At 50.9% G+C, this 13672-nt stretch overlaps 1 protein-coding gene across 5 annotated transcripts in view; it reads left to right on the top strand.

The window, feature by feature from the left end:
* The window catches only part of TLK2 (tousled like kinase 2), a 2417851-nt gene that overhangs the window by 582531 nt on the left and 1821648 nt on the right, over positions 1–13672 (top strand). For 4 of the 5 annotated variants that reach the window (XR_014968435.1, XM_085624076.1, XM_085624077.1 and 1 more), the window contains one exon: positions 13434–13477. The exons of the other annotated variant lie outside the window; for it this stretch is intronic. Coding sequence is in view for 2 of the 4 variants with exons in the window: in XM_085624076.1 (XP_085480202.1) it covers positions 13434–13477 (44 nt within the window). In the remaining 2 variants the exon portion in view is untranslated. The remainder of the gene's footprint in view (positions 1–13433; positions 13478–13672) is intronic. 5 annotated transcript variants of the gene reach the window in all.

Genomic DNA, 13672 nt, shown 5'->3' with positions numbered 1-13672 from the left:
ACCAGCCAAATGGACTAGAGGACGTAGCTCCCCCTCTAACCCCTGGTACAATGACAGTCTGAAACTCTTAAGAAAGGAATGCAAAGTAGCAGAACACAACTGGAGAAAGGATTATAAGGACAAGGACAAAGCCTCTTACCTGTCCAAACTAAAATCATACTATAAGCTATATGCGCGGCCCGCGCATCCTTCTACGCCAAAGAAATTGATTCCAGCCCCAACCCCACAAAAACCATTTTTTTTTTTTAATCTGTTTATTCAAGTCAGCAAATCCATGACATTACAGTTGTGGATATACAGAGCCACAGCAAAAGCAGGCAAATTCTGAACCAATCTGTCACTGTAAATCCGCATGCAAACAAGTATCAGTTTTCATTTACCCCCAAATCACTTTTACGTAACCATAAGAAAAACAACCAATGGTACAGACGGAAAGCAGCAGTAACCAAACATAGCACTCTAGCAATTAAGGAGCGAGCCCTGCTAAGGGAGCAACCCGTATGAAATAGTGCACAGCAGTAGCAATCATGTTTGTACATCGGACCCCAACACAGCGTAGTGTAAGCGGGCTTCTGCCCTGTTGCATACGGACACAAGGACTAGCAATACACGACGTGCCACCCCACCCGCTATGAGGTCCCTCCTCCATACTGCCACCCACAGCCGGCTGCCATCAAATGCAAAGTCGTCTAGAGTTCAGCAGCACAGGCGAGCACCTCCACACCCCTAGCAATATCAGCCCATATCATCAGAAACCTCTCCAGACAATGAATGTGTAGAGCTGGGGGAGCCGGCCCTCTCCCGGGCCCACTGCAAGAAGGGCTCCCAGATGTCTCTGGGTCGGGAAGTGGCCGGCATAGTTTCCCAGTAGCATGCAAGTTGTGTTACCATATGTCACATCTTTCACCCATTCCGTAAATTCAGGTAAGGATCTGCGGCCCCAGCGCACCGCCACCTGTCGCTTAGCATATAGGAGCAATAGCGCATGTAATTTCCTAGTCTTTGGTGGGGTATTTTTAACATAGCCCAGTAGCCCCAGGAGTGGAGTCGGCGCATCGGCTCGGAGGAGGATTTGATTAATAGCAGTGAAGATGTTCAGCCAGTATTCCTCCAGCCGCGGGCAGCTCCACGCCACATGCATAAAAGTAGCATTTTCGGCCCCACACTTCCAGCAGGTATCATCCTCCCTGAGGCCCATACGATGCAACGATCTTGGTGTACGATAGTATCTGTGTAAGAACTTAAAATGCACGAGGCGCAATCTATAATTGGGCGATAGTTCCTTCAGTTGCCCACAGTTCTTCAGACAGAGGGGCCTCCAACTCCGCGTTCCACACATGTAGCGAGGAGGGCACAACGACAGGGGATTGCTCCTGCATACAGTTGTATAACCGGGACACAAGTTTTTTGGGAGATGCTTTCGAAAGTAAGTTTTGTAGTGCCTGGAGTTGCGGGGGCTCGTCCGGGAACTGAGGCCTCAGCGTTTTACAGGATTCTTTAAGCTTATGAAGAGTAAAAAGGTCAGCGAAGGTCTCCGGTACGGCCGTCTCACCTGCAATGGGAACCCCGAAGGTGCCGCCCGAGTAAATGTCAGCGAACGTGCGCAGGGTTTTCCCTCTAATCACGACGTCCCCCCCTCTATCCTGCAGGCAGGGAATCAATGGATTTCCCCGCAGGGGAACAGCCGGCGCATACAGGAGAGGAAGGCGTGCCCTCCTCTGCAACTCCCGCCATGTCCAGCGGAGCAAGGCAACCGTGTCCACATCTTTGGAGGGGAGGGGCGACTTCCCGTACAACGCCACACTGAGGGGCAAGGGAGCCACAACCGCCATTTCCACCGCAACATGCGGCTGATAGGGAATGGGGAAAACCCAGAAGTGCAGGAATTGTGCTTGCGCACACGGCGAGTATAATGCCATATCCGGGGCTCCCAGGCCACCCTGCCGCAGCGGGAGGGTGAGCAGCGCCCAGGATGATCTCGCCTGGCCCCCAGCCCAAACCAGCGTCAACAGCAGTGACCGTACCCGAGCATGGAAATGCGCAGTCAGAGGCAACGGTAGATTTACAAAGAGGTATAAAAATTTCGGAAGGACCACCATTTTTGCTAGGGCGATCCTTGCAATTAAAGACAGGGGGAGCTTGTTCCAAATTTCGATTTTCCCTTCCAGCCAGTCCACCGCTCTACCATAATTCAGCGTCCACAAGTCGCTCAGGTTACGGCTGATCCAGACCCCCAGGTATTTGACAGAGTCAGTTTCCCAGCGCAAGATGTAATCCGAAGACCCCTCCGAGGTGGCATCCGTCAAAGGGAACGCAACAGACTTGGACCAATTAATAGCTACTCCCGCCAGTCCCTCGAACCGGACGAACTCCCTCAGTAGTGGGTTCAGGTTCTCGGCGGGGTTAGTGACATACAGCGTTACATCGTCCGCGTACAGAGAAATCAGCAGGCTACGAGAGCTGAAGCCGATGCCCCGGGCCGTGTGATGCTGGCGGACCCGAGCCGCGAGGGGCTCCATGGCGAATAGCAACGGGGACAGAGGGCACCCCTGCCTGGTCCCGCGAGAGATGCCAAATGGCCGGGAAATCAGCCCGTTCACCCGTACCCGTGCTCTGGGAGCGGCGTAGAGGGGCCGTATCAAGTTTATAAAAAGGGGACTAAAGCCCATCCTGCCAAGAATCCGAAACAGGTAGGGCCATTCCAGCGAATCGAACGCCTTTGTGGCGTCCAAGAAAATGACCGCCACCTGTATGGAGGGTTGTAAATAGTGCAATTCTGAAAATATCGTTCGTAAGTTGTGCGACGTGGCTCGGCCGGGGATAAACCCCGATTGATCGGGCAGCGCCACCATCGGCAAAAGGGCTGAAGCCGGTCTGCTATCAGTTTGGCGTAGATTTTAACGTCTACGTTAATGAGGGAGAGTGGACGGTACGAGTCCAGTAACTGGCAATCTTTGTCCGGCTTAAGCAGTGTAATTATTAGTGCCTCACGCATCGAGTCCGGCAAGGAGCCAGTCTCCTGGGCCTCAGCAAAGACCGAGAGGAGCTTAGGGGCCAGTTCGTCGACAAAGGTCTTATAAAAAGTAGTGGTTAGCCTATCTGGGCCGGGGGCCTTGTGCGCGGGCATGCTTTTTATCACCTGTGCGACATCTCGAGCAGTGAACGGGACGTCCATGTATCGACTATGGTGGTCACTAAACCAGACAATGGCGATTGAATCCAGGAAAGCGTCCAGGGATTCCGGAGCTATACTCTGTCTGGAAGTATAGAGGGTCGAGTAGAACTGAGCGAAAGCAGCAAGAACTGCATCGTGCCCTAATCGGAGCTCTCCCTCCCCATCATGGAAGTTATAAAATTGGACTGTGCGTGCGGAGAAGCAAGCCGCGCCAGGGTTCTGCTAGGTCTATCCCCTTCTCCGTAACGACGGGCCTCCGCCTGTTTGCCCAGGAACTTCACCTCGCGCTGCGCCTCAACGCCGAACTCCAGCAGCTTAGCCTTCATTTGAACCGCCAGGTCGGGCGACGGGTCCTTGCAGAATCTCACGTCCAGCTCCCGTAGCTCCCCCTCCAACCGGCCCAGAGAGCCGCGTATTGCCTTCAGGACCCCCGCCTGCCTGGAGATGCACTGGCCCCGGATCACCGCCTTAAATGCGTCCCAGAGGGCCGCCTCGGTAGTCACGGACCCCGTGTTATTCTCGAAATAATAGTTCACGATGTCCGCTCTAATTTCCTCAGTAAAAGCAGAGTCTGAAAGCGCATGTGGGGGCAACCGCCAGGAGAACGCGCGAGCAGGGGCATCAGGCACCTTTGCCACCAACAGGCAAGGGGCGTGATCGGAGAGTGACCTGGCCTGAATGTCCACCTCAACCACCCAGGATGCCACATCCGGCGAAACCAGCCAGTAATCTAGACGGGACCAGGCCGCATGCTGGCTCGTTAATGCATGTCCCCACGACGTCAGCTGGGTACCTAGCTCTCCATATATCTGACAGCAACCCCTCCTCCATAATGTCAAAGATGGCTTTCCGCGCTCTGGTGTGTGTGGGCCCTCCTGCACCCCTCCGATCCTGCGCATCAGCCAGCACTACATTAAAATCCCCACCAAGGATAATCGTGGAGCAATCTAGTAGCATGATCCGTGCCCACAGCTCCCTAAAAAAGTCAGGGTCGTCCACATTAGGACCGTATACCGCCGCCAACACCATCTCCCTCCCCTGCAGCACACCATGGGTAATAACGTAACGCCCCTCTTTGTCCAATAGAGTGTGGTGTTCTTTCCAGTCCAGCCCAGCTCTTATGAGTATAGCCACCCCTCTAGCATAATTAGAATAGACAGCGGAGTACACCTGTGCCCAACGCGAGTGCTTCAGTCGGAGGGAAGGGGTGGAGTTTACATGCGTCTCCTGCAGAAAGCAGATATCTACCTTGTGACGAGAGAGGTACCCCTGCATGAGCCGCGCTTTTTTGTAGTCCCCAAGTCCTCTAATGTTCCACGTCAACAATCTAACTCCTGCCATCCCATGAACTATGCCGCGACTCGTCTCCTCCGCCCCCATGGGTATACTGCATCTCCCTCCCAGTGTACATCCTGTGCCATGTAAATGGTAGCATCATGTTAATCTGCGAAAAGACATTTCCATCGTACCAAAACATATATAACCTTAAACAGCCCAACTCCTCCCGCCGCCCCCCACCCTCGCCAACCCCCCAATCAGGTTGTGACAAAGCCCCCCCATAACCACACAAAGCGTGGTTACAACTTGTACCCTCAAACAATGGGAGACACCCCATGGGGCGTGGTGCTCCAAGCGTACTCCCCCGTTTGCACAGGGTGGCTGCACTGTAGTGGACTCCGCCTCACACCAGCATCCCTTGCTTCATCTAAACTGCAGCCCACACTCCGGAGGGGCCGCGCAATGGAGGTTCAACTCAGCAATTCCATCACAAATGACAGGGGCAGGCACCTCATATCCCCCCCCCCCTGAACTGAAAACTGGGCCACTAGAGTAGCCGCGTGTGGGAAGAGGCTGGCACCGCATACCAAGTACAATGCCCTTTGCGGATAGTACATGCTAACTACACACTCCTGGGTCAGTCATTGTCACTCAGGCGACCATCTTCTACCTCCGCGCGAGGCGACGCACTTCTCGCTGCAGCACCACCTATTTGTTTAGCAAACTTCAACGCCGCCTTGGCCTCAGTGAAGTAATGCGTGGTACCCTCGTGTGTCACCCTCAGCTTCGCCGGATACAGCAGTGCATATGGGACTGTGGCCTGGAGCAGCAACTTTTTCGCAGGTAGGAACTCCTTCCGGGCAGCCTGCACTGAGGGAGTAAAATCCGGGTAAAAGGAGATATTATTCCCTTTATGCACAATCTTCCCCTTTTCACGAGCAAGGCGTAAGATGAGGTCCCTGTCTTGGAAGTTCAGGATTTTAGCCAGGATAGGGCGCGGAGTCGCTCCCACCGGTGGTTTCTTCCCAAGCGATCTGTGCGCGCTCTCAACAGTGAACACCGGGGACAGCGCCGGATCGAAGAGTTCGTGGAGCAGCTCTGACACATACATTTCCATCCTTCCAGTGTTCGTTGTCTCCGGAATGCCCGTGATACGGATATTGGATCTACGGGACCTCGCCTCTAAATCATCCGTTTTGGCCCGGAGGTATTCCAGTTCTTTTTCCACGGAAGTAAGGTGTTTCTTAGTTTCGTGTCTGAACTCGCAACATTCGGTGTGTTCGGTCTCAAGTCTATCCAGCCTAGATTCATGCGAGTCCACTTGCTGCTTGATAGACTCCAACTGGGAGGCCATGACGTCCAGCTTGGCATCAATGCTCTTGAGGCTCGATCGGACCTCCAGCATCAGCGCCCGGTATTCGCCCTCCGGCCCCGTCCCCTGCGAGTAAGACTCTGCCGCCTCCAGGTCCACCGCCTGTTGTTTAGCCTGGCGCTTGTGATCAAAAGTGAGCCGAGACTGCTTCGCCTCGTTTTTCCCCCCCCATGACGATGGGCCGGACCCGGACACGCAGGAGGAGGTCGCCTCAAATACAGTCAGATATGCCCGTATCCAATCGGCATTGTCAAAGGTCCGGTTGCGACCCCGGGGGTCTCACCACCACTCCGCACGGCCCCCACCTCGCAGCCACCAGGCCAGCAGGGTCACCGCACAAAGCCACAGACTGCACCGGAGCAGGCCAGGAGGGCAGGTCCACAGAGCAGCGCCGGCCCGGGCAGGTCCTGACCGCCAGCCAGGCCACCACAGATGCACCACCGCGAGGTGTCGCAGGATCAATTATCTAAGCGGCTGTCCACCCCGAGCCTCCGTACCTGCTCCAGCCCGCAGAGCCCCAACGCCGCCTCTACTTCGCTCGCCAAGGCCTACAGGGTTATCGTCGCCACTTCTCAGCTGCGCCCTGGCTCCGCAATCCCACAACTTCGTCCACTGTCCGGCAGCCTGCAATGTATTAACGGGACCGGCGCGCTCCGCCCATCCACCTCTTTGACTTCAGTCCTATCAGCACACGATCCACTAGTGCTCACCACCACTCACAGGATTGGGCTAGGAGTGACTCCACACCGCCTCTGATCAGGCCGGGCGTCTTCAGGACACAGCCCCACCGCCACGGAGAGCCAGCCCCAGTGTTCTTAGGCGCACCAATAACACCTCCAACTCGAGCCTCAGTCGGACCTTCCCAGCTCAGGAGCTCCCAGCATGGGCGAAGCGGCCACCAGGCCCCCCACAGGCCACGTACACTCCGCAGCTCAGGGATAGGCAACGGCCAGCGGAGACGCGCCAGCACCGCGCAGCCCTCTTTTCTAATCCGATCCTGGGCTGCAGCGCGCGCTCAGCGGCCCCCCCAGCTACCGCCTCCCTTGCAGGCTCACCTCCAGCGATCGCCGACCTCCGCAGCGGTGTATGTAAGGGAGCGCGGGACCACCTGCAGTCCAGCCCAGTCAGCCCACAGCTACGGCCAGCCTCGCGTCTGATTCCCTCAATACAGACAAGATGGCGTCCACGTCGTCCAGGTCTTCTCTCCCTCAGCTCGGGGCAGCCCCGCCAGTGCAACCCCCAGCTCAGCAGGCCAGGACCAGCGGCCAGACCTCCAGACGCATCCGTGTCAGCGACCCCGGCACACTCCAGGTCACGCCACACTGCCCGGTGTCCACAGCTTCCCGCTCCGCCTCCGGCCTGCACAGCTTCGGACTCGCGTAGCTACGCCCGTCCGCCACCGACAACCACGGCGGCGGGCTCCCACGGCAGGATCTGCGCGGGCAGGGCGTCCAGGATCACAGCTCTGCCCCCCGGTCCTCGGCAGCCACCAGATTTGAATCGATGATGCCCTGAGTTCCACGGCACCCTCCGGACTGCTAATCTGGACGCCGTGTGTGGGTAGGTCAGGATTAAGGAAGGATTAATGCGTGCAGCCGGCGGAGCTCACTCACAGAGCGGCCATTTCGCTGCCCGGTTGGCCACGCCCCCCCACAAAAACCATTTTTAAACTAGTTCAAAAGCTGCAAAATTGTGGCAATCTTGCCTCGTGTATCGCCTCCACACAGCAGTGTGAGGACCTCGCCACCTTTTTTATTGAAAAGGTAAGGAAAATTTATAGCACCTTCTCACAGAACCCTTCCGATTACATTAGCTCCTCCAATTCTCCCTTTAAAGGTACCAGATTTTCATGCCTACCGGAAATCTCCCATGGGGATCTACTCATACTTTGCAGAAAGGTTAAATCCGGCGCCCCCTCAGATCCCATGAGGCCGGCTCAATTTCTAGAGGCACTGGACTTCTTTCTTCCATCCCTGGCCACTCTTCTCAACCTCTTTTTCCTCGGCAACTGTTCCTACTTGCTGGAAACAAGCATGGGTCACCCCCATTATCAAAAAGCCGACCTTGGACCCCACAAAGCTGGAGAACTATAGGCCCATCTCACTGCTTCCCTGGGTATCCAAACTAGCAGAAGCCCATGCTAACATCGCTCTATCAGACCATATGGCCCGAAACAATATCCTGGACCCTTCCCAGAACGGGTTCAGGCCAGGGCACAGTACGGAGTCTGCCCTTCTATCCACCACCGAACATCTTCGGAAGATATTAGATGCCGGTCAAAGTGCTACGCTGATACTGCTTGATCTCAGCGCAGCCTTTGACACGGTTTCCCATAACATCCTGTTGAAACGCCTGGAAGATATAGGGATTAGTGACCTGGCCCTCGAATGGTTCCGTTCGTTCCTGACGGACAGATCCTTCCGTGTCTCAGCACCTCCGTTCACCTCCCGGTCTCACTCAATTGACCAAGGCGTCCCGCAAGGTTCGGCACTCAGTCCATCCCTTTTTAACCTGTACGTACAGCCCCTCGCGGCGGTGGCCAGAGAATGGGACCTCACGCTGGTGTCGTACGCCGACGACACACAGCTGGTGATTACCCTTACTGAGACCCCCTCTACCTCTGCCACGAGATTCAGGGATGGACTGGCTGCAGTCGCCCAATGGATGACGGGGAACTGCTTACAATTGAACACAGGGAAAACAGAGGTGCAGCTCCTTGGTAAGAACGCCAGCTGTTGTAGCGACCATTGGTGGCCTTCCTTGCTGGGCCCCATCCCTCCCCCCCCCCCCCAAACTTTGGTAAAAAATTTGGGAGCTTGGCTGGACCCATCGTTGAGCTACCAAACCCACACCAAAAGAGTGGCAGCTACGTGTGTGGGCCTGCTGAGAAGCCTTAACCCCATCCTTGGCTTCTTCGATCCCAAAACACGTCCGCTCATAGTCCAATCTATCATTCTTTCCCGGCTGGATTATGCTAGTGTCCTATTGTTAGGCGCTAATAAAGCAGAGACAACACGGCTTCAACGAATTCAGAATTCTGCGGCCAGGGCTATAGTCGGCCTTCCAAGAAGATGCTCGGCGAGAGCCACCATACACAAACTCCACTGGCTCCCAGTGGAAGCCAGGATCCAATTTAAGGCTCTTATCACTGCCTTCAAAATCCTTAAAACAGAAGGCCCTGTACTTCTCCGTCCACTTCTACTACCCTACACCCCCCAGCGCAATCTGCGTTCCCTAGGGCTACATTTGGTAATGGTCCCCCGTACGAAATTCTGCCGTATCGGGGGGCGTTCCTTCAGAGTTCTGGGAGCAAAACTCTGGAACTCCCTTCCCCTGAACATTCGTCGCCTTGATAATCTATCTGCCTTCCGCAAGGCAATTAAAACTAACCTGTTTCCACTGCCTTAAGCGTCTTATGAGCATTATGTTACGTACTGCTATCTACTCTGATTCAGGCATGTGAATCTATGAAAGACACCCTAAATACTGGAGAAGAACAATAGTTACCTGTGATCTGTGGTTCTCCAGTATTGGTGTCTTTCATAGATTCACATGCAACCCGCCCACCTCCCCTCAGAGGCTGGTTAGGCTATTATTCTTTGGTTCACTCCTGTGCGAGAAAATCTGAGAGCCTGAGCCTCTGAGGAGAACATTCTGGTGGGAGCTGTCGCCTGATTGGCTGCAGTTTGGACTGTACATAATGACTATGATAGTCATAAGCGTGGAAGTGTTTTTTCTTGTAGCTTAGGCTACTTTACTTCCTGGTTTCATGTTACCAAGGTTTTTTGGTTATTATATGCATAATTATTGCTTTTTTATGTACCGTGGGACTCCCACTCCGACGACTGGGAATGATTCAGGCATGTGAATCTATGAAAGACCCCAATACTGGAGAACCACAGATTACAGGTAAGTAACTATTGTTCTTAATTAAGACCGACCCAGTCCTAATCCTGTTTCTTTTACATTGTATTTCTGTTTGTAGTAGATACAAGTTCATGCTCAATTGCGTTTTTTTTTTTTATGAAAAAAATATTTTTGTTGAAGGCATTGAACTGCAGGTTCCGCACCTTGTGAATATCCCCAGTCTCTGGACTGAATCCAAAATTTCAAAAATCCAAGCTCCTGGTTGCCATTAAATGGCGCTGTGCTTAACCTCATTCCAATCTGAAGATGACAAATGGAGTCACATATATGCACCACCCATGTGCACAGACATCACTTCCTTTATTTACCTGCCTTCAGAAGTGGATCCATAGCTCCACTCCTCTTTTTCTTCACTCTGTGAACAGATGTCTGGGAAAGATCCCCACGTGGTTTCTTTGGTGTTTAGGTTCGGAGCATGACTCCAAGGCTTGTGAGGACTGCTCCTATATGAATCCGAAGATCTTTCATGAATGCAAGACAAAGCTTTATGTGACGAAGCACCACTAGACTCCATGTTGAAGTCAAGAATGTAGACCTACTCCTGCTCTCAAAGATTATCTTTGTGTTTGAAGTCTTTGGGTAGGTCCTAGAAATAATCTATGAGATCCATATAGGACTCGGCTCATTGTTGATACTGATTATCTGGAAAAGTTGCATGGTCATCATCCTGGCCTTGCTCCAGTTCCACTAAATAGAAAAGAACACCTACTAGACCTGTATTTCTTCTCGCATGCATCACATAAAGGTTCTTTTCCCCAAATGGAAATGTGACATCTATACAATTTGATATAAAACCAAGTTTATTCTACTTTTCAAAGCGTCTCATATTTGTTAATCTCGAACACGTCTTTACAAAGTTTTGAAAGCTTCTACACAAACATTTTAGCAATTCTTTCCATGCACTGTGACATAATCATTGAATCACAAATAGCAAAAAATGTTTTTGTCATTGCTATAAAACCGAAGATGCAACAATGCAGGAAAATCCCCCTCATAACAAATCCACTCACTCTCACATGCATCCACAATCATACCCTCAAAGGCTCAACATTCATACCATATCCCAGTATACTGCATGTACATTAGACAGACAACAGAAAAACAGCTTGCATTTTTATCTGTTGGAATTTGTGCTGGGATCACTGTTTCAAAAACAGTCAACACACATTTGGTCTGGGCATAAAGTTCGACCAGCCACCTTATTCAGGACCACACATCAATGCAATAGCTTCCAGAAGTAGTAATGTAAGGATCATGGGGGAATGCATTTTCGATGGCATTGTTCGGCATCCTTGCTTATGATTTTCGTCCCATTCTCCTGATTCCAAAGGTTTGCACGAAGATGAAGATCGAACCTTGCAGAATAATATAGCCCCAACGTCGCCATGCCAACATTGGTTTACAGAACTCCTCCTGCTGTCTGAGAAGCCCCACATCCCTTTGAAGATCTCACCTGATATCCTGACAATTAGCGAGGGCCAAGTCCTGCACCCGAATCCAGAGTCTCCACTTATTGACCTGGCACCGGAGTACAATGCGTTAGCCATCTAAACATCCCCCTTGAATTATAGGGAGATACTTTACAAGGCCAGAGCAGACCGCACTAATGACTTATTTTTCACAAGCGGAAGTGGTTATGTTTATCGTGTCAACAGGAGCGTATACATCCCCTCTCCTCCTCACCTGAACAGATTTTACCATACCTGTTGCAATGGCACTTTCAGGTTCAGCTCATTCATCCATCGGTGGCCATCTGGTGGCCATATCTCGATTTCGACGATCATCCAGAACACCCTCATTATGGTCCTCATGGATAATCAGATAGTTTTTGAAAGGGTTATTTCGGGTCTTTACGTCAGTCAGACCTACTCCGCCATCTTGGCATCTGAGCACGGTGCTATCACAGCTCATGAAGCACTCATTTGATTCCATTCATAGAGCACTTTTAAAGCACATTCCTGGAAGGTTGCTCTCCTTGTGGCCTTGATCTCCGCTAGAAGGGTCAGTGAGAAACAAACCCTAACTATTCAGGAACCCTTCCTGCAATTTAGAGAAGACCGGGTGCGTACTTCTACGTACAAATCCAAAGTTCATTCCTTAAGTCCCCTTCTATTTCCACCTCAATGAACTACTGATCTTGAAGACCTTCTTTCCAAACCCTTGACGCCAGATGAAAGGGCTCTTCAATCTTTAGACATCAAGAGATGTATCCAGTTATACATAGACAGGACAAAGAATTTTCGTAAGTCTAACGAATTGTTTGTGGCTTTCGGAGCACCACGGAAGGGGCAACCCTTTGCCAAACAGAGAATTACTAGATGGATATCTGCTACTATTCTTTTATGTCACTAAGCAGTTGGAAAATCGTTACAAACGTCTGTGCATGCTCACTTTACAAGAACTATATCAACCTTTACAGCACTGTTTGCCACTCTAGGATATTTGCAGAGCAGCTACCTAGAATAATATGCTAACCTTTACGCAACACTACTGCCTAGATTGCACTCCTCAAGGAGACGTAGCAGTCGGATAAGCGGTTCGAAGACCTTTTTTCCGGTGAAGGTAAGCTACCTCTTTCTTCCCACTGTTCTCTTACTAGTTTTGCACATTGCCTATAACATAATGTGTTTTCTGTGTTTGTTATACTGAAATGTTTTCAAATGTTGAACAGAATATTATAAGATATGTTCATAGCTATGTCCTCATTATTCTGTGACAAAAAGAGATCTATACAATTATAACACTGACAACTCACAGTTCAATGTGCCTCACTACTGCTTTCTATTCTGATTCAAGTATGTGAATCTATGAAAGTTCCAATACTGGAGTAAGAAAATAAGTTACGTACCTGTAACTTTAGTTCTCCAATATTGTAATCTTTCATAGATTCACATGTAACCCACCCTCCTCCACTGAGAGGCTCAACTTTAGGTCCCTCCTTTAACTTTTCTCCAGCACTCATGCAATGGAAAATCTGAGGGAATGTGACTTTCTCAGGATTGTTCCAGTGGGCAGGGCAACCTGATTGGCTAAAGTATAAGTTTGGTTGTTTTTTAAATAGACTCAGAGGTTACAAAAGTGAAGGACATAGGGCTTTCATACACTACTTTTAACATTGTATTACTATTTTATGGTACCGGAAACTGTCTCGACGACTGGGAATAATTCAAGCATGTGAATCTATGGAAGATTCCAATACTGGAGAACTACAGTTACCAGTAAGTAACTTATTTCTTCTCTGGAAAGGTTTCCTTTTCCATGTAAAAAGGTCCCTATTTAGGAATCTGTGCACTGGTCATCGCAGTCTGCTGTAGATGAGCTCCGTGTCTGAGGGCACAGGCAAGCTTCTGAAAATAATTGAGGTCCAAGTAGCTGGGTGGTGTTTATATGGGGCTTAGTTAGTCACCTCTGGAGTGGCACAGCACCACCTGCCAGTCTGCAGGGGAGCACTTCTTTTTGAGTTTCTGCATCAAATATGGCGCTTGAGCATATTCACAAGGTGAGTAGTCTGCGGTTTGATAAAGTTATCCACCAAAAGGAGCTTTACTGAAAGCAAGTAACTTATCTTCAGTGGTGATAACGTGATAGCCAGGGTTTGTATGCTTCAACCTCTAGTGCAATATGCTGCAGATGATTGCACAGTTTGGATATTATTTTTGACGCTCCTATTGTTACTTGCAGGAAAAAACACTCCCAGAGGACACAAAATTAGTGACTATTTTGAGGTAAGTTGGTTCTGCAATCTTATATCCGTGATACAAAATGTCTCCTTGCCTGCTTACCTGTTTTGCCACAATTACTTGGATTGTGACACAGTAGTCATATGCTTTATGATATTGTTGGCAATATCGTGGTTGATGGCTGCCGAAAATTATGGGATGGGATTCAAGGGATGCCATCACCATCACCAGTTATCTCTT

The sequence above is a fragment of the Triturus cristatus genome, chromosome 1_1 (genome assembly GCF_964204655.1).
Source record: "Triturus cristatus chromosome 1_1, aTriCri1.1, whole genome shotgun sequence".
In the NCBI taxonomy this organism is placed as follows: domain Eukaryota; kingdom Metazoa; phylum Chordata; class Amphibia; order Caudata; family Salamandridae; genus Triturus; species Triturus cristatus.
The sequence above is the reverse complement of the archived record's forward strand: the minus strand, read 5'-3'. Positions and strand labels throughout refer to the sequence as shown.